This window comes from Alosa alosa, chromosome 10 (assembly GCF_017589495.1).
Source record: "Alosa alosa isolate M-15738 ecotype Scorff River chromosome 10, AALO_Geno_1.1, whole genome shotgun sequence".
In the NCBI taxonomy this organism is placed as follows: Eukaryota; Metazoa; Chordata; class Actinopteri; order Clupeiformes; family Clupeidae; genus Alosa; species Alosa alosa.
Genome location: NC_063198.1, coordinates 18,572,713 through 18,594,151, shown reverse-complemented (window position 1 = coordinate 18,594,151; position 21,439 = coordinate 18,572,713). Strand labels below are relative to the sequence as shown.

At 43.0% G+C, this 21,439-nt stretch overlaps 1 protein-coding gene across 12 annotated transcripts in view; it reads left to right on the top strand.

The window, feature by feature from the left end:
* The window catches only part of LOC125301438 (band 4.1-like protein 1), a 96,769-nt gene that overhangs the window by 57,354 nt on the left and 17,976 nt on the right, over positions 1-21,439 (top strand). For 11 of the 12 annotated variants that reach the window (XM_048253816.1, XM_048253820.1, XM_048253829.1 and 8 more), the window contains exons 4-13: positions 4,137-4,241; positions 7,694-7,736; positions 8,445-8,520; positions 9,310-9,528; positions 11,213-11,300; positions 12,186-12,338; positions 14,196-14,293; positions 16,453-16,628; positions 17,549-17,778; positions 19,684-19,719. In XM_048253816.1, the coding sequence (XP_048109773.1) occupies positions 4,137-4,241; positions 7,694-7,736; positions 8,445-8,520; positions 9,310-9,528; positions 11,213-11,300; positions 12,186-12,338; positions 14,196-14,293; positions 16,453-16,628; positions 17,549-17,778; positions 19,684-19,719 (1,224 nt within the window). The remainder of the gene's footprint in view (positions 1-4,136; positions 4,242-7,693; positions 7,737-8,444; positions 8,521-9,309; positions 9,529-11,212; positions 11,301-12,185; positions 12,339-14,195; positions 14,294-16,452; positions 16,629-17,548; positions 17,779-19,683; positions 19,720-21,439) is intronic. The other variant, XM_048253822.1, reaches the window with a different exon arrangement.

Sequence of the window (21,439 nt, the reverse complement as noted above, 5' to 3'; positions counted from 1 at the left end):
TTATCCAGCACCGGCTTTGGAAATAACGATGTCCACAGACAAGGTAGAATATGTTGCACGATTTTATGAAAGTACGATGTATTGCGACATCAGATGCAAGTCAAATTTGTAGTTTCTTATGTCTCATTCCATCGAACTACAGATCCGCTACCCGATCTGGCAAACTTACATAGTTATAGCCGATAGAGGGCCGCGAAGCGAAAGCAGAAGTGCCGTTCACCCTGTTACGAGTTGATGAACCACTGAAATGATTTTGGAAACATTATTTTAAGGTACAAAAAACTCTTTGGTGTTGCTTTAAAATAAGTCAAAGTCTTCTTAAATTAATCAAAATGATCTTTCAAGATGGCGCTACAGTAGGTAAGTGTCTTTTTCTACTAAAAACAATACCAAATAGATTTTTTTTATCTTATTATAAGATTAATAACACATGGTTAGATTTAATTTTTTGCAGTGTTGTGTTGGCGTCTGTTGAATAAGAGGAACTTCAAGATCACAGCAGTATTCCAATTTGCTTCACAGAACAAGCCTGCTGTCATATTGTTTGTGTTGATTTTTTAATCAAGGAAGGCTTGGAGGAATCTAAACTGAAGTATTTTTGTTGTTACAGTTGATGTCACAATTACAAATTCTGTTGTCTTGTATTATGATTCTCTTTGTAATTCCTCCCCATTTACAAATCTGCCAACTGTCAAAAGACCTGCATTTTAAATCTGTTACACTGAATACCCAAAGCACAGTTATGAGCAGTATAGTTAATATTCAACATTTCAGCATATCCTCATGAGCTGAAATTTCACCTGGTTGTGGGCTGTTATGATGTTGTCTCAGGTCTAACTGTAAAAAAAAATGTTTGTGGGTGATTGCGGTTACAGTAGCTGCTGGTGAAGCCCAGTTTGGTTTGGTTTGGTTTGGTTGGCTTTAGTGTCCAAGTGTCCGTGATGCGCTCGGACATCGTCTGGTTGTTTCTGGAGTCGGATGTGAGCTGTAGTGATGTGGTTTGGCTGCAGCCTCCCTGGCATAGCCGGAGTGACCGATGAAATCAGACGGCTTTCGCTGGCTCATCTGTGTCACAGTGGCCTCTTACCGGATGACTGGAGCGCATTCTCTTTTTCACTCTGTCCTCTCTCTCCATCTCTCCTCTTTCTCTTTTTCCTTCGTTTTTTTTGCGTTTTTGCTTATCCTATTTCACCTCACTTTACATCTCAATCTGTTGAGATCCTGCCTCTCGTGTGTCTCTCCCTTTGCTCACCTTCCTTTTCCTCCTCTCCTTCCATCCTTCCCCTCACTCACTATCTCTCTGTTATTTGCTCTGTGTGCATCCCTCTCCCTCTCTCCGCTTTAATGGCACTCTCCGTCCCATTCTCTTAACTCCCTGTTCTGTGAAGAAGATGGCAAGACCAGATTGAAAAAGCATTTCGCCCTGAGATATCAGAGAATGTCACTCTCTCTCTCTCTCTCTCTCTCTTTCTCTCCCTCTCTCTCTCTCTCTTTACCTCTCTTTCTTGACACTGTCAAATGCTTCTCTTCGAAGCGTGTGACCCTGAGATGAAAAATCTGTACTTGTTACATGCCTCAACCTGGGCTCAGTCAAGTGGAAAATAGAATAGCAGTTTACTACTGGTTGCACTAAGGACACATGCTTGAGAATGAATCGGTGTGCAGTGTGAATGGAATGTTAGGCAGGATAGCTTAGCGCCGCTGCAGGGTCTTAGGCCCTGGTAATCTCAGCGTTCATTGTATGTTTGTTGCTGGGCTTTTATTGTCCACTGTGTTTGTTGATTGACCTGGATACAAATTAAATGTTGCTTTAGAAGCACAAGAAGGCAAGCTCAGTCAGAGGTAGGACAAATATGTTTGTCATATGCTAACACACAAACGCACTAATGCCTAGAAAATCCAGTGGCATATTTTAGTATTATTTTGAATTATTATTGTAATATGCAAGTGGTTGTAAAAGAGATAAAGGCCTTTATCAACCATAAGTATGTCAGTTCTTACCCCATGATTCTTGTACCCTTGTCTAATGTAGAAGACATAGTGTCTGTATATCCATGCTTTTTTCTTGGCAGGCTCACCCTGACATGCAGATGAAGAAGCAGACCTTTTAGTTGTCTGGTCACACACATAACACATATTGACTAATAAATCTCTCTAAGCAGACCGACTGAGGCTCTGTAAAGCTCCCCTGCTTAATCTTTCTGGGGCGCCTCCTTCGCTCCGTGATTTAAGTGTTAATTATGGGGTTAGATTCTACAGTCTCCCCAGTAATGCACCCCCCCGCCAATCCTCTCTCCTCAGAGCACATAATAGCCACACAAAGGGGAGGAGAAGTTGGGAGGGGGAGTAGAGAGAGAAAACAGGCCGCACTTTATGTCAACTTCCACTGGAGAAGGAGGAGGATGAGCGGAAATAGGCAGGCAGGCGTCGGAGGCAGGGGTTAATTGGCTCTCTCTTGACACGGCCGCTGGTCCCTCGCCCTCCCTGTCCCCTAGGGGATGCTGGGAGTTACAGAGTGGAGTGGCATTGAATACTGGTGCAGAGAAAGCCTGCTGTGTAATTTTAGCACATTCTTTTTTTTGTACATGTACATGTAAACAATGCGCTCCGTGGGGATGGAAGAGCACACCTACACAGGTGCCAGGTTAGGCGCGCGAGGGAACCCGAGGGAACGTGGCGCGCTGGCGCTCCGATTGTTGCATGCGTTCTGCCGGGGACGGGTTTAAATGAGAGATGAACCACAGATGAGACCACATGCGGCGCTGCACTCCAGGGGCTCAATTACTTCAGATCCGGAGATCTGACAGCGGAGCTAATTACTTCTGAAGCGGCACAGTAAAAAGTGTAAACTTTCCCAAAGTTCCAGCTGCTCACAAGAATCTCTGTATTAGATGAGTCTCTTTTCCCCATCTTTTTTCCTGTCTTTTCTGTAATCAAAAGGCGGAAACATCACTGACAGGCTCCCAGTGAGAGAGAAAAAGGGAAAGAGAGACAGACATTGCAAGTAAATTAGAGCTAACGCCCTGTTGTTGCCTGGGCAACGGGTTGTTCTGCCTCGCTGTCACCAAGGAGACCAGCTGGTGAAGAGGGAAGGGCCTGTCCAAGCGTCCCATGTACATAGATAGGCAGTGACTGGTGACCTCCTTTGTCATATGGGACCCACTGTAGTAACTTGGAATTTGTTGACAGTCTTTTTTTATTGAGACATCTTGTGGAGTCACCATGGGAGATGCACTCAAACATTTCTTGCCGTCACACACAGAAACGTGGTCCCTTGTGTGTGTGTGTGTGTGTGTGTGTGTGTGTGTGTGTGTGTGTGTGTGTGTTTGAGAGAGGAGAGAGAGAAAAAGAAAGGATGAGAAATAAAAAAATTGCTGGCTTTGTCTTATCTTTATGTGCCTACAGGAAAGATAAAGTTAAATTGTACATTTCATCATGACAGAAGCGCAGGAAGTGACTTAATCAGACAATTTATTGTGTCATCATCAGATAAAATAAATGACTTGTTTCAAATTGTGCTTAGCCATTGGTTTGCAGTTGTTTGAGAACGGTCTATTTGCATATGCTATTAGTGTAATGTGTACATAAAACGTTGGGACTTCTACATAAAATGCTTTTAAAACATCTCATTAAACATCTTTAACTTAATAATGCAGTAGTTTACACAGAAACCTTATGCAACCTTTAACAATCTTAAAAGCATGCATAGTTGGGGGCGCTGTGGTGCAGCAGGCTACAGCGCCCATAACCATATACGGGTCCGAGTGCCCACGGGGACCCAGGTTCGAATCCGACCTGCGGTCATTTCCCGATCCCACCCCATCTCTCTCTCCCTCTTGCTTCCTGTCACTCTCCACTGTCCTGTCCAAATAAAGGCAAAAAAGCCCAAAAAATACACTTAAAAAAGCATGCATAGTGACAACAACAACAACAAACCTTTGTGCCACTCAGCTTTAAATGATGTACAGTATGCATTCTAATCAGTATGCCACATCTTGGATAGATGGATCCTCTGTCCAAGTAAGGGAGTGTCCCAACCCCAATTGTTGAATCCTATCCATTATTCAATAGACTACACAGTGTGTTGACACTTAGCGCACAGTAATAGCTAAATTTGTGTTTCTGTGTTTCTGTAGAAGAACTCCCGTGGACAGGCTTTAGTGAACATGATGTGTGAGCACCTGAACCTGCTGGAGAAGGACTACTTCGGACTCATCTTCAGTGACGCAGATAGTCAAAAGGTAAGGCATAGGGTTGTGATGGGGCTATGTCTAGGTTAGTTTTAAACCAGTTTTATTCTTATGGTATTTACTATACAATTACTATTATTATTTTTGCGGTGCTGCAGTATAGGTACAGTAATACTACAGATATAACAGTGTATTAGTGTCACTGTCATCATATGAATTTTAGCATCAGTGTTCAGCATTCATTATTATTATGAGAAGTATCAGCATCATTGGTATAAATGTGCACACCAGTTCAAGCTTTACTGTGACTACTCCATGTCTAAATCCATGGAATAATACAGCATGGTTATTGATGCGTGTGAAAAAATCCATTTGCAGTTGCAACAAAAGGGAAGCATGAAGTGGAATGAAAGTATTACGTAACAGTTTATGATTGAATTACAACCTTTTGTTGCTGGCACCTGAAATCCGCTGCTCTGATGTGTGCTGAAAGTGGGAGGGGTAAAAAAAAACGAGTAATGTGAATCCAGTTACATCACGGTGATGATGAAACCTGATTGAAAGGGTTCATTTGAATACTACAGAGACAGCGGCAGCAGCTCTGTAAGCACCATGCTAATACACTAGTGCACCAGCCCACACAGTCTGCGGAGAGAAGAGGGACTTGTTGTTATGCTGTATAATGTGCCTCTGCAGATTGGATTTAGGAGAGTGATGTGTTTTTCAAAATGAGAGGGAATGATGATGAATGAATACATTTGTTTGTTAGTCAAGCATGATTGTGCAAATGTAGTATTTTCTGAAAGATTTTAGGATTTTATACAGTCACGTCATACAGTATGGTTGGCTATTTGTTTTTCCAATGGCACACATCCCTGGCAAGTTTAAAGGAAACATGGAGGAGTTATTACAGCATACTTTACTGTTCAATGACATAACTCCTGCTGCAGAAGACAGCATACTAACCAATCACATTATGTAACTGTCCAGTTTCCCCTAACTTGTAAATTATTATCTTGAATGATAGTACAGTAGCTCAGTGGTTTATTGTGTTTTGTACTTACATGTGTAACCGGTAATAAGCCCTGATAAGCAGGACAATACTTTCTTGACCTTGCTTTACATGCCATTCTATAGGGGACATTCTTTAAACAGGGACGTTTATGTCAGAGGGGGGTTTAAAGCCATCATTACGGTAATGAAGGGTCTGGGAAAAAAAACACCACAGTACCTCCTAATCCTCTCCTCTCTGCTTGTAAGTGTGTCACGCATCAAAAAGACCTTTGTGTGCATTGTGTTCCTTGTTTGGTGTTAAATCGGAACCGGACAGGCTAATTGTAGTGGAGTAGGGTAATCCTGGTATAATTACACCAGAGGCGAAGATTTGTTTTTCAGTCTGATGCTGAATGGGGTTAGTGCAAGTTGGCTCGTGTTGTGGGTTTCAGTAGGAGGGCTGTATGCCTCAGCGTTGTCCCAGGCGAGTAGGCCTAGTGTGTCTACAGTCTCGAGGATTTGACGATTGCTAGTGTAAACTGATTGTGAAGCAGCTGAACATGAGACAACATTCTTGCAAAGCTTTGCATTGATGAGTTTATGGAGTTTATGGGCGTGTAACAGTTTGTCAAAAGGGAGGCTGTTGTGTGACATGAAAACAGACGCGTTTTTACATGCATTGTCCTTGGACGTGCCACCCGGCCCGACATAACTTTTACTGACACAGCAGACGACAGAGAGAAGGGCTTTGCATTGGCGCGTTAATCTCGGCAAGCTCCGGTACCTCTTTGTACCGGCAAGACCCTCCCATTGGGAAAACAAGCCATTTTATCAGCTGGCCAGAGTGCTGCCCAAGAACCGCTCTGACCTTAAGCCAAGCGGATGAGATTGAAATGTCATCCTGGAGACTTCTCCCACTCCCTTAACCCCTCCACCCCCACCCCACCCTCCCCTCCCCTTTCCACCCCTCTCCTCTAAGATATTATCCTCACACTGTCTGCAGGGAAACACTTTATTTTTTTCTCGCCAAGCGCCGGTTATTGCTTGGTGAGCTATGACTGTGCTGCAGGAGATAGTGGTGCAGCAATCTGTACTCGTCCTGTCAGTACGACACACAGAGGGGAAATAACAAAAGCTCCCAGGCCCGGGGATAATTGAGCACTCTTTGGCTTGGCCGCTAACCAGCAAGACCCGGCAGATAAGACTGGCTGTTCACTCATTAGGCTATTTAACATTTTGATTGAGCTGGAGGTTCCAGGTCGCTTATGCACAAGACATTGTTTTCAATTTTGTATTATGGGGACTTAATTCAAGCTGATGAAATACTGCTCAAGTCCTCTACTGGTATGCTGTTTTTAGTTGTTTCCTGTTTTCGACAGTGATCCAAACAGGATGTATGGTAGCTGACTTTTCCCCCACCACATTTGGGCTTTTAAAACAGACTTTCGTTCTGTTCCACCCTGGAGACATTCAAGTGTCTTTCGATTCCTATTCAGTTTTTCCTCTGTGAAATCCTATCTCAGATATTGCGATTTGGTGAGAACAGAGCCCGTTATGCCAGCAGTTCTGCGAGTGAGCATTCATGTTATACTGTATGTGCGACATACAGTACATTCAAAGAGACGAGAGATGAAGGGGAACTGAGGTAAAGCAGAGAAGACCCTTTCGCTCAACCCTAGTCTGTCAGCACGCGTACCGGCTGTCTCCTTCCAGACATTACGAGCCGCTTGATGTGACTGAATCTGCTGTAAAACCCTGCTGGATTCATAAGCCTCTCCGCTGTGTTGTGCTCTGCACTTTTATGCTGTGAGACTAGCGCCAACATTGGCTAAGTAATTGCCAGCCGTTTTGGAAACACTTTTATTTTTCCCGTCTAGCCCGGACAGAGCTCGCTGACGGCCTCTCGTGCCCACCAGGCAACACGAAATTCTTATCAAAAAGGGAGAAAAAACACTTTCGTATGCAGGCTCAAACACACATACATTCACACACACACACACACACACACACACACGCACACACACACACACACACACACACACACACACACACACATATACAGTACACTCACACCACGCAACTCTGTGAGTTGCTAACCTTATTAAAGAACTCATCTAGACAAGCAGTTAGTTCTTAAAATAATTCTCCCTTTCCCTCCTGTCTCTCTCATGACACCCGTCCTCCTACAGAGAGTCTAATATGGTACCATCTGATTAAAGCTGCGCTGTTGTTAAACATGCACTGTAATATCGCACCTTCTTTCCCCTGCTCAAAGTCTCAGTTCTGTAAGGCCCGGTTCCCTCTTCTCCTTTCTCTTAAAGCACATGGTGGTGGCAACAATGTCAGTAATTAGAGACTGTGTCTGTGTGACTCATAGTGAGTCTTCAGTGTGTGTGTGTACATGTATATGTGTGTATGTGTGTGTGTGTGTGTGTGTGGGGTGGTTAGCTGTGCCTTGTGTTGTTTCTTTGAAACCTGTGTGAAGTGCGCATCTCTTTTTTGTGTTGCAGAACTGGTTGGACCCTTCCAAAGAAATCAAGAAACAGATGCGCAGTGAGTGTGCCTTGAGAGCCCACAACATGCCTTACAACACACACACACACACACACACACACACACACACACACACACACACTCATAGAGGAACACGTGTGAACACTTGCTTGTATGCACACACCAGAGCACTCCTTAAGGAACACCAGCACCTGCTGTGATCAGCCACACAGTCCTACAAGTTTTCACATGTTGTGAGGGCGTTCATATAGTTAGTACCATAACACACACATTTACAACTGACAACACACCCAAGACGCTCACATTTGTTCCATTTGGTACTATAATGTTGTGTCAAAATATGTACAGTATGCACACACACACACACACACACACACACACACACACACACACACACACACACAGATCATCATTTTCACAACTACTCCTACTCACCCACCATACAGAACAAATAATGTCTTTCCCAACATTCCCTGCTTGTTTTTGTGAGGACTTGTGTGTGAGATTGAGAGGCCAACCCTAGGCCAGCTGGTGTGTTTTTTTAAAAGAATCTCATTCGGAGTGACCTTCCCTGTAATAAGGAGCCACAGGCTCCCACACCCATGAATCTCTCACCAGACCCTTTTACTGTTTGTCAGGTGGCTGTGTTGCGTCGGCTTCACTGTCACCCAGCTCCATTACAAGAGGCCTAACCATAACCTTACCCTGTCTGCCTCTGTCTGTCTGTCTGCCTCTGTCTGTCTGCAGCCTCGCCCTGGCAGTTTTCCTTTGCGGTTAAATTCTACCCGCCAGACCCTGCACAGCTCATTGAGGACATCACCAGGTATGTGTAACGTAGGCCAGCAGGTACAAAGCTGTGCAGTGTCTGGAACTCAATCCCTGACACCTTGTAGGCTGGGGCGCCACTTGAAATGTTGTGCCCCATAAGAGAATATAATATTGCTCCCCCAAAAGTAATTAAAATGTTAGCCATTGTGTTTTACGAGGGCCCCTTGGAATGGTCCTAACTTTCTTCACTGACATTAGCAGCCGTGGGGATCGGCCCCCATGTTAGTACACCCTCGCTCCATGGCAGAGAAACAGCCATTTTGAGTCTACAATGTGACAGTGCTGCTTAGAACAAAGGTTATGGAGTGTAGCGCCGCTAGTGTTTTGGATGCGGGGGCTTTTCTTCTTCGCTGTGTTGGTATGTGGCAGTGATTACCTGCTCCTTTGTTTACTTCCACTGCGCTGTTTCATTATCACACTTGATTGACTTGAGTTAGGGGAGCACCTAGAGGAAAATTGGCTGTGTAATTATCATTTGGTTTTTTCTAATCACCTCAATGAGCAATCTCTTTCGGGCTTTATCTATCTCTCTGCCCCTGTCTCTTTTTGTGCCACTATCATCTCACCATCTCTCTCTCTCTCTCTCTCTCTCTCTCTCTCTCTCTCTCTCTCTGCCACATCTCTATTTTCTCTGCCTATGTCTCTCACTCTGGTTCTTTGTCTTTTTCTTTCTCTTTCTTGCTCTCTCTCACTCACATTTTTTTCCTTCACTGCTGTTTTGATCATTCTATCTCTCATTCTTTTCTTCATCTCTCTCTCTCTCTCTCTCTCTCTTTCTGTACAGATATTACCTGTGTCTGCAGCTGAGAGATGACATCCTCTCTGGTCGGCTGCCATGCTCCTTTGTCACACACGCACTGCTGGGCTCCTACACGGTTCAGGCGGAGCTGGGCGACTTCGACCATGACGAGCACAGCTCCGACTACGTCAGTGAATTCCGTTTCGCCCCCAACCAGACGCGGGAGCTGGAGGAGAGGGTGATGGAGCTGCATCGAAACTACAGGTGAAGAAACGCATCACATGGACAACATGATGCTTCACCTCTGTAGGCCTACTTGACAGGGGTGGGAGTCCTGAAAGCGTCAATGAACAGCTAACACAATCAGTGATCATTTTGAACTCTCCACTTTGATGACAGTGGTTTCTCAATGAGGCTTTCAGGAAATACCATGCAGAACAGCGGTAACATTGGACTAATAAACCTAATGTAAATCTATGTATAATGTTGACTGTGCAGGCTTTGACAGATCCTTAAGTTAATTTATTGTAGCTATATAAAAGTAGCTATATAACGACTCAAAAACATAACATTGAATTTTTTTGTATTTTATTTACATGAAAATATTAATAATAGTCCATGGGCCCTAATAAAAATGGTGGGCTTAGTGCAAAATTGTATGGCTAACTACAGCTAATTTAATAACTAGGTAAAATCAACTTGCTCATTTAACACTATGGGCAAGACCTTAAAGAAGCACTATGCAGGTATGGTTATTCCTTCGCTGTTTCTGGGTTTTCGCCGGATTTGGGCTCACATTTTTCACTACAGAGCTCCCCCTGCAGCTTCGGTAGCAAGTGACTGCTACGCTAAACCCCCACTAGCTAGCAAGCTAGCCATCAAGAAACCAAGCTAAACACATACAGGGCTCACAATAAAACGGTCGAGCAAACACATTGTTCAAGAGACTATCAAACCACATTACAAACACGAAGTTCACCCAATAGGCTACTTACAATTTCAACAGCAACAAAGCCATATTGGTGTCCGTTTTGCAGTCGTCTTTGAAACTACAATCTGACTACATTTTCGAGGCGCGATTGGATACTTCCGCTGAGTCACATCCGGATTTACCCGGACCGGGTCCAGAAAGTTGCATATCCGTTTTTTTTCCACGGGGAAGCGATAGGGGGGGACGAAGCACCAACCAAACGACCCAGAAAATGTTGTAGAACCATCAGAACGACTCTCAACCTGCATAATTAAGGTCATTTTTGCTAAAATTGTTGCATAGTGCTTCTTTAAGCGTAAACACTGATGAGTCAGCGCAGTACTCGCATATCACACAAGAGCTATTTGCCTTTTGATAGACTTTACCCACCCTTTAAATTAGGGCCCCATGTTTGAGTTCTTTCTAATAATGTGATTTACATTTCTTATAAAAAAGAAGTCCATAATTACAGTATTTATATAAAATTCCAGAGAATGTATAAGCACTCTTTAAGGGCATACCAGTACATTTAAAAGGAAACCAAAGGCAGATGAAGAAATGAAGAAAACATGCTCAAAAGTGAATTGCAGCAGAACACAAATAATTAATACCATAATTATTATGTTTTGACTATAAGTACATTTATAGCAGTATTCATAATAAAGGGGTCTCTTCTAAACAAAGTAAATCTCCCTCAGGGATAAAACAGGAGCTTTTGTGTAGCCTGACTTCTAAGTAACTCTGTAGCTCTGAAACTGCCCTTAAATTTAGTGCCCTGCTGCCTTGTCTCACAGCAATTACTTATTTTTATTTCACCATGGCTTAGAGCCCTTGCCACATAAATCCTCTCTTGAATCCATTTTGCAGTGTTTATAGACCTGCATGGCCAGGTGTGGGTCATTAAAGCCTAAGTTGATTGGCTACCAGTGTGTCCCAGTGCCTGTGATGACACATGCTGACTATTGTTACTTTGAGCAGGGGGATGACTCCTGCAGAGGCTGAGCTGAACTTCCTGGAGAACGCCAAGAAGCTGTCCATGTATGGAGTGGACCTCCACCACGCCAAGGTATTGAGCTGTGATGCCATGGAACATATGGCATGATTCATTTGTAGCATTTGCCATTTGATGACATGTACAAGGATACAAGGAAGCCTATTTGTGCATTTATGGGAGAGGGGGTAAAAAGTGCAGTAGAAGAGGAGTTTAGTAGATTAAGTGGCAAGGGCTGCATAAGAAAGGTGGGGGAGGATTGTAACATATATAACAAAGAGTGTGTGTGTGTGTGTGTGTGGCTCAAGGATATGTAAGAAAATAAAACTGAAATACATACAGGGCCCTAAAGAGCCAACTTGAAGAAGCTGACATAAAAATGTGTTGTTTGCTCCTAATTAACAATTCCTACTGTATTAGACCAGTGTGCGGTAATGGTTTCTAGTTTTAAAGTCTGATATTTTTGCGCATCACCAGCACCTGGGATTCGAATACTGCCACTGCATAGGGATTTTATCTTTTATCTATTTGCAAATTAAATACCATGAAAAAGATCCCAAGCACAGATTCTCAAGCCACATAATGCCGTTAGATCATGCATGAGAACTTTGCTCATAGACTGACTTTGCATATTATATATTATATTTAAATCAGGGCCCACAGACTTAAAACACAGTACAGTTACAAAGAGGAGAATAAACCAGGAGGGCACAGCCAAGTAGTTCATTGCAGAATAAAGTTAAAAAAAATTATAGAGAAGAGAAGGAAACACAAACAAATAAAGAAGGCAAAGACTGGAAAAGTAATGAAAAACACCAAATAACACAAACATAATGCAACCATCACCCTGCAGCAATGCAATAAAACACTGGGCAGTAGATACTAGTAGGTTATTTTTCAAAAAGTGAGAGAGCTGCTAATTTCACCAAATTCAGTAGTTTCTTATCATGTGTGCCTCAGGACTCCGAGGGCATTGACATCATGCTGGGCGTGTGTGCCAACGGACTGCTGATATACCGCGACCGGCTGCGCATCAATCGATTCGCCTGGCCCAAGATCCTCAAGATCTCCTACAAGCGGAGCAACTTTTACATTAAGATTCGGCCCGGTGAGGTAATTCATGTCCATTGTTTTGGCTCTGATCAGAGGTGACACGGTAAAAGCTTTCTCCTCAAATGAAGCTCGAGGCTGTGGAATTCATTGAATGCAACTTAATTAAGAGAGAGAGGGGAGAGAGAGAGAGAGAGAGGGAGAGACTGCCACCAAAAACCAATCATATTTCTCTGAAACAAAGTATGTCATCGCTTGGCTTCTATGGAGGTAGTGTCCTTTGAGGAAACTGAGGAAAATGATGGACCCTTACAGTGATAGTGGAACATGTTTACTTGGGCAACTGGTAGTGAATGATGTTGAAAGTGATGTTGGAGGAGGAAATTGGGTGGCAGTGGGGGAGTACAGAGGTCCTGCACCTCCCTCTCCCTCTCTCTTCTCCCCCCCTCCCCCTCTTTCTTTTTCTCTGTCATTCTACCCTACTGCTGTGAAGGAAATGGGCGAGAGAGGGAGATCTGGGCTCCTTTCCCAGAGGGCCTTTCTGCCCGTGGGTTTGGGCAGACCCTTGCTGGGCTGCACTGAGACCGGATCTGCCCTGACGGCTCACCACCGGCACAATGCTCTCACAGAGAGAGACCATGAAAGGGACTCTTTTTCATACGACCGTCGCTTCTTTAGCACTGCAGACGCAGCTGCAAACAAGTCCAGGATACAAGAAAGGGGGGGGGGGGGCAGAGAGTGTAAATATAGAGTGATAAATGCCACGCTCCGTGTTTGTCCCCTCTGATTGCTAAGAGATGCTTTTTTACCCCCTCCCTCTTTCCTCAGTATCTGCTCTCAGCAGGGTAGCAGGGTATCTACTGATCTACTGGCTGGAGATTCTCCCACCTTGGGGTAGGACAGCAGTATGAGGCAGGGTGGAACAGACTAACCATAACTGCTCTTTGTTCAGAGAGTTCAGGAGAGTGGCTTCAACAGGGATCTGCTTGGCCTGAGAATTCATACACTCAGCTGTAGCAATGAGATGTACAGTACACATCCCTGTCAACGTTTTAGCTCCACTGAAGAGGGGAATTTTTCAAAGCACACTGCTAATGCTTCTGCACTGCACTCTTCTTTCGTCAGTGTCTGCTGTTCTAAATTGCTTAAGTGCACTCAGCACGGGGAAGGATTATGGGTTTAGTACATTTAAAGATTTGAGAAAAAAAAAAGCTCTGAAAGATCTAATGGCCAGAGACTGGAAATTCATTGTAATTCACTGGAGTCCATCAATAATGGTTTGGTTGCTTGAAAAGCCATGCTGAACTTACCCATCCCACAAAATTTGAGGTTGGTAAGTTCGGTCTGGAGTTGTTCCATTGACAAGCCTCTATTAAAACCTGAGAATCGTGTGGAAAAATTCCAATCGTCCATGGAGTGTCTGGGTGGGCTTTATACAATGATGGACAGATGAGCAACGGTGCCTATTGAATTTGTTTACAGCAAAAATCTGGTCACTAGAGAAGTTACACGTTTATGTCGCTATCATGTCGGTTGTACAATATATTGACAGCGCAGAAAACGCAGGCATTTGTCAGAACAAGGATGCTCTGACTGTTCTCTGCAGGATTTCATAGTAGGCTATTTCGTTGATGTGATTGGGTAGGTCTATCTAATTGTGTGCAGAGGCATTTTTTCCCATACATGTATCAGTTGAAACACGCCCCAGCACACGTCCCAATGCTTCAGTTCCAGACTGAAATTCTGAATAGAATTTTGAGTATTGCTACGTCAGGCTAATGGTTTGGTCCACCCGATGTGAAACTTGGATTAGACATGTATTTGACTTTCCCCCATTCTTTGGTCTTTGGTTTTGAATGTAAAACTACCCATAAATGTAGGTTTTTTAATGTAAATGTGACCTGTCTGTCCCTTCCGCAGTATGAGCAGTTTGAGAGCACCATCGGCTTCAAGCTGCCCAATCACAGGGCTGCCAAGAGGCTGTGGAAAGTTTGCATCGAGCATCACACCTTCTTCAGGTAGGACCCGCTGGATTTTTTCCCTTGTTTTCATAATATTAAAAACATTTTTATTTAATTTTTTTTAATTTAATTTTAATTTTTATTTAATTTTTTAAATATTTATTATGTTTATTTTTTATTTTGGAATTGCATATTTATTGTGTTGTACACTTAACTTACTTATACTTATATACTTATACTTGTTCTTTGTTGGTGTTCAAACATTGATGCACACTTCTTATTTGCTCTCACTCAAATTAAGTATACTCAAGTGAATTGCCATCTATATTCACTAAATCTAGTTGATGCAGTAGGTTAGTGGCAGGTGTTGTTGTTTGTAACTCCTGTTCAGCCTGTACAGACCCCTGCCCCTTCTTCCACATGTAATTTTTTGCTCATACGTATTCTGAAAAGACATCTTGAAAACACCCTGGGATAAACATATTTAGCACTACTCTTAACCGCAGTAATGATGGCTAAGCCCTGTGAGATAGACAAGCATGCTCTGAGAACCTGGATGAAGTGAGGAGAAGCGAGAGAGATGAAGAGCTGAAAGACGGATGCAGAGGAGCTCAGAAGTGTGCACACGGCACACAACTTCATTATCATTCAGGAAGGGTTGGCTAAGATTATAAATGTCATAATCTGGTTAATCCTCCATACACACACACATACATACACAGAGAGAGGGAGAGACTGACACACACACACACACACACACACACACACACACACACACACACACACACACACACACACACACACACACATGTGCTCTTCATGCTCCTCCTCCCCTGCTCTGTTGCTCATGGAAGGATCCCTGCGCCTGCTGAGAAAGCACTGAGATGTGATTAAAGGAGCGCTGTGATCAAAGCTTCGTCTTACTGTGCCCACTACCAAACATATACGTACACACGCACACACACACACACACACACACACACACACACACACACACACACACACACACACACACACACATACACACACACACAGGCATACTCTCTCTCTCACACACACACACACACACACACAGGCATACTCTCACACACACACACACACACACACACACACACACACACACACATTTTAAAAATGCTATTTGACTTACCCACCATGCTCAAACGTATTCTGCAGGCTTGGGGTGGTCCACTATATTTCTGAGTCATGTTTGGACTCAAGGTCCACATGCCGCCTCCTCTGGTTATCGTGCCCACGGCTTGGTTCAATTCTCAGCTGTGCTGAGCTGAGCAGGGTATATGAAAAATTTGAAAGATGCTCTCCTTTTGGCAAATGGAACAGATGTACATGAAAAGAACCCCAAACTCTACTCAGATCCCCCATGTCCTCATCTCGAAATGAAATCCCATTAAGAAAAGTCAGCAAGAAGTCTCTTTTTAGATGCTCCCTCACTAAAACCCTGAACTATTTGTAAGACTACCAAGTGTTTTCTAACATGTTCCGGGCTGCATCCACCTTGGCTTGTGCACTTTTGGCTCTGCTTTGTGTTGGCTTCATGCTCCATGCTCCATTCTCACCTCTCTCCAGATGCCCAAACACTTTCGTTGTGCTGGGATTAACATAACATCATATGACAGTTAGGGCTCAGTGTCACGTTGCCATAATTGTTATGACTGTATGAAGCTATAACAGCTTAGTAGCATGTGACATAAACGTTATGGCATGTAGAATTCTGAGAGCTGTCATGACAATCACTGGTAATGATTACATGACACTGTCCAATCAGTGGGTATCTCCTATTATGATGACTAATGACAGGATTTGATATTTTTGCAAAGGTTTTTTTTTGTCTTATGCAGACATTACTGTATTTCATTGACCTTTGTTCCTGTTCTGTGCCCTGTGGCAATGATGTTAAAACAAATACATATGGCGATAGAAAAGTGCCATAAAGCACTCGAGGGATAAAACATGCATACGAGCATATTATATTATTTCACACTCGTAAATATTCACTGCGAGCGCGCAAATACTCTCTGCGCGCATGCACTCAGAGGAAACTGCTCCCCGAGCGGGGAAAAATATGCACTTTTCTATCGCCATAAATACATAATCTAAAAAAAAGCACCATGTAATTTTTAAGAAGACTTACTGTATGTCAGTCTTATGGCGCCTTACGTCAGTCTTGAAAGCAGCACTATTTCGTCCCTTTACAGGTTAGTGTCTCCAGAGCCGCCACCCAAAGGCTTCTTGGTGATGGGCTCAAAGTTCCGATACAGCGGGCGAACCCAGGCCCAGACGAGACAGGCCAGCGCCCTGATTGACCGTCCCGCACCTCACTTTGAGCGCTCGACCAGCAAGAGGTACTTGCTGTCCCGCAGTCTGGATGGAGGTGAGCTTCACGAAGACCAGAGACAGGCAATGCGCTCTGATAATGGTCTATGAGTTCTATGAACAACCACAGGCAAGAGTAAATGTTACAGCACATGCAACCAACATACAGTATGGGGTGATTCATCAGTATGCAGTGTTGAGATGACACATGGGTTGATTAGTATGTGTGTGTTTGTGTGTGTGTCTGTGTCTGTGAGTAAATAGAAAATTACACTTTATTCATTGTATTTACATTCAAATTGGCAAAGCTCAAGGATGTCCAAATAAATAAAAGCAATTAGCACACATGTATACATACTGTTATATATACAATAACAAAGAGGAGAATAAACCAGGAAGAAACAGCTGGGTAGCGTAGTGGACATTAAAAGAGAAAAGAAAAGAAGAAACCCCACCAAATAACAAGTATAAACAACCACCCTGAAGCAATACACTAGAAGAACAATCACTATTAAGTGTCAAATAAGCACAGTTGGTAGCAGTATGATTGTTGTTTGGACTTCAATCATAAGTCTTCACTAAAGTGTGATTGTTAAGAACAAATAAATAAATCTCATGTTAATAATACACATCAAGGAAAACATTTCAGCGTACCAAACGAAGCTTTTAAGTCTGCAGTAATAGAATGCACTCTCCAATTTTCCCTTTTTACACCCCGCTCCCATCTTTGCCATGTTTTTCAAGAGAATCATTAATTATAAGAACTTGAAGAATTCAAGGATGTCACGGGGGAATTTATCCGCACTTGTGTAGTTGTGCCCTGTGAGGAATGTGTTTGTTCTTGGAATAGATTTATGCCACCTCTGTCTCTCTTGGTTCTTTTTCTGGCTCTCCTGTAGCAAAGTCATAGTGCTTTAACAATGCTTAAACTCTGTCCATGTACATATGTACACCCTCTAACCTCTTGCCCCTTTGCAGAGTTCTCGCGGCCAGTGTCTGGCCTGAGTCACCATCAGGATGGCCTATCGCAGCGCAGCACCAGCGAGCTGCCACGCTCACCTTCCGTGGACGAGCAGGACCACCGGGCAGACCTGAGCACTGACCAGGAGCTGGACACCGAGTACGAGCAGGACCAGGACCAAGACGCCGACCAACTGGACCAGGACCCTGACAGCGTGACCACGCCGACCAAGAAGAAGGAGATTAAGGTACGCAGAGCGCCACTTTCCGCTCTCTCTCTCTCTCTCAAGGCTTCCCATGGAGGGTGGTGTGACGGGTTTGCTCACTCCCCCAATTGAATATTATATGAGGGGGTCAGCAAACAGCCGCCTGTAAGTCAAATCCACATACCCGCTAAGGTTATTCATAAAATTGAAATCAAATGAAACAAGTACTACAAAACAATGAATAAAAACACGAAAATGTTTTCTAAAACATGGAAAAGGTTCTGTAATACGTACATCCATTTTCCCCCAAACATACTTCAGAATAGATGTTTACTACAGAATATTGAATTTATGTACACTTGTGCACAGCTGGGTGCCGTGGCCCCTTATAAATCAGTGCTGAACAGACATTACATTCCGCAAAGCTTTTGTCAATCACCCTTTATTCTGTCACATAGTTACTCAGTGTCACCTCGCAGTTCATGTTGTTTCCTCCATCAGGGCTGCCCACCTCACTCAGTCTGCAGAATCTGACCCCGGTAATGCCATGTTTGTATGTCAAGACCAGAGATCACATGTGATTGGTACATGTCACTGCACACAATGGCTGTTGTATCTGAAAAGAGTTGGCCTCTCGCTCAAGTGAGTAATTATGAGCGACGCTGAGTCATTGAGAAGTGGGTTCTGTGTGTAGAGCGAGTGTGTGAGCACCCTAGCTCCTCGCTGGTGCAGTGTTATGGTTGAGTGGCATGACCCGTCACAGTGCTGTTTGAAACCCAGCGGCAGCCTGCCTGCTGTTTGCCTTTCTTTTATAAAACATAGCACACTCGAGCTGGAGCCTTGCCAGCAGATGGAAAGCTATGGGAAGGAGCGCACCTAGCTATTGTCTCTGAAAGTTTCTCTCTCTGCCCCCCTGGAGATGAGTGTCTGTTTACCCACATGTTGAACAGAAGATGGAAAGAAAGAGAAGAGCTCTTCTCTGCTCTTCATTTACATGGCGAGCACACATTTGACAAGAGACCACAGTGTGGTCTAATTTTATACTTTCTCTCTCTCCTTCTCCCTCTTCTACTCTCTTTCTGACATTCTCAACCTTTACAAATGTGGTCATTCTCATGTGGCAGATGAGTTACATATATTAAAGTTGCAGACATCAAAGTTGTGGACCCCAACATTTTCCATCCTTTGTAATTTCTCACTGGATACAGTGTTTTATTTCTTCTATTAACGATGTAGCTGCTCTGCACATCAGATGACATTTGGGTTGCCGCGTAATCAAAGCGTGTGATTATGTACACGGTTCACGTTGGGAGAAGCCAGGAGAAGGCGAATGCAGCGTTATGCAGAATAATTCTCTCTCTTATCTCCGCCCTAACGTCTACTGCAGTAGGCCTTTACATTGTGTGGTCTGCAGAGATTAGCTCGTACTAAGACTCTGCTGTCCCTCTTACTTACTGCATGTTTGAACCTCTTTTACAAAGACTCTATCCTAAACTGCTCCCGTTCAACCCTATCCACAAGTTTCCTGGGGTGGCTAGTGAAGAAATTATTGTGTTTCTGATTTAAGTGTACTGTTGTGTCCCAGGGAGAAATATCAGCAGAAATAAGACCATAGTTTGCAATTAAATCGAGTGACATTACTTTAGGCAGGTGCCCGGATGAAAGTAATCGCTAGAAGGGTGTGTGGCTTCAGTGGGAAGGTCCCCAGATGGACCTGCAGGGTAAATTCAAATGTGCTAACAGGTTAATTTGGGTTCTACCCTGACTAACCAAAGTGCTTTCCTCTATAAAGTCTCTTATTGCACCCACAATTTGGTAAAGGTATCACAGGATTTTGGAAACTTGGAAACTGGTTGTTCCCTATCTTATCTCTTCCTGTCTATTCTGCTTGGCTAACATACTACATTACTAATATGCTGTCTCTCCTGTGCACATTGCTGACAAAAGGAGGATGCTGGAGAAGCTCTTGATGCTCAGCAGGAGGTATCTTGTGTGTGTGTTGTGATTGGTGATGCAGTGTGGCTGAGGTTCTCTTGTGTTGGCGTTATAGCCTTCTGTCTGCCCATGTATGTAATTTTATCTACAACCCCATTCCAAAAAAGTTGGGATGCTGTGTAAAATAGAAAATGAAAACAGAATGTGACAGTTTGTGAATCTGATTTAGTTGCAGAAAGGACATAGTCAACATATCAAATGTTGAAACAAATTTGACAAATTTGAGTATTTAATTTAAAATATATGTTTATTTTGAATTCAATGTCAGCAACACGTCTCAGGGGCAACAAAGGCTGGAAATGTTGTCTAATGATAAAGAAAACACAAGGAACATTTCACATTCAATTAGGTGAACTGGCACCATGATTAGGTATTACACGATCCCAGAAAGGTGGAGTCTCTCAAAATTTATGGGCAAATAATGCAATAACATTATTTACAAGAACATTATTACTGTGTGAGGATTTTATCATCTATAGTAAATAATATCACTGAAATAGTCAGAGAATCCAGAGAGATATTTGTAAACTGAAAAACAATATTGGATAGCAGTAAGTTTTGGAACTTTAAAACCAAACCTGTTTCTGGAAAGAAAATTATTGTATGGACTCAGGAAAACTTCCGATAACCATCTTCTATGAATACAGTTTAATGTTCCATCCACAAATGCAGGTTAAAATTCTACCATGCAAAGAAGAAACCATACTGTATTTAGAAATTATCCAGAAATGCCCAGTCTTATCTAGGCCGAAGCACTCTAAGATGTTCTCTGGTTAGACCAATCAAAATGTGTAATTCTTTTTAGAAATCATGGATTCTGCATGTCCCTAACAGTCATGTTTCTCATACCTCATCTAGGCTAGGCAACAACCCAACTGCCCAAGACTGTTGCAGTCCGTTTTGGCAGTTTTTTTTTTAATTTAGGACAGGGTCTGTGCCATCCTAAGTTAGGATTCCTAAGTTGGGAAATTCTTTAGTTAGGATGGTTCTGTAATGGCCAAATTCCTATCTTAAGTTAAGATTGGATTTTTTCCTAGATGCAGTTAGGAAACATGCTTCTGTAATACCAAAAATCCTAAATGCCACCCTAAACTGAGATGAGATAGGATTTCAGAGTTAGGATGTTTCTGTAATGAGGACCCAGGTTCTAAAATGGCCTGCTTGCAGTCCAGACCTGTCACATTGGGTTCATGGAGCTAAAAACATGATTACGAATACTCCAAATTGTCGAGCAGCTGAAATCCTATATCAGGCAAAAATGGGACATTTCAATCTTAAAAGTCCAGCAACTGGTCTCTTCAGTTCCCAAATGTTGTTAAAAGATGAGGTGAAGCAGCACAATGCCTCTGTCCCAACTTTTTTGAGACGTGTTGCTGGCATCAATTTCAGAATTAAGATATATTTAAAATAAATAAATAATTAGATAAATAAAATGTGTCTGTTTCAACAATTGACATGTTGTTTTTGCATTATTATCAATTAAATATTGGGTTTTATATGAAAATCATAGCATTCTGTATTTATTTACATTTTACAGTGTTCCAACTATTTTGCAAATGGGGCAGTATCTTCTATGTAAATCCTAGTTCATACAACTTTTGGTCACACTTTATATAACAGTTCCCTTAAAGGTGCAGTCGCGATTCGGTTTCTGTTTTCTCAAAAGGTTTTTGATATTTGAGCTCAACAGCCAATCATATTGCACCCT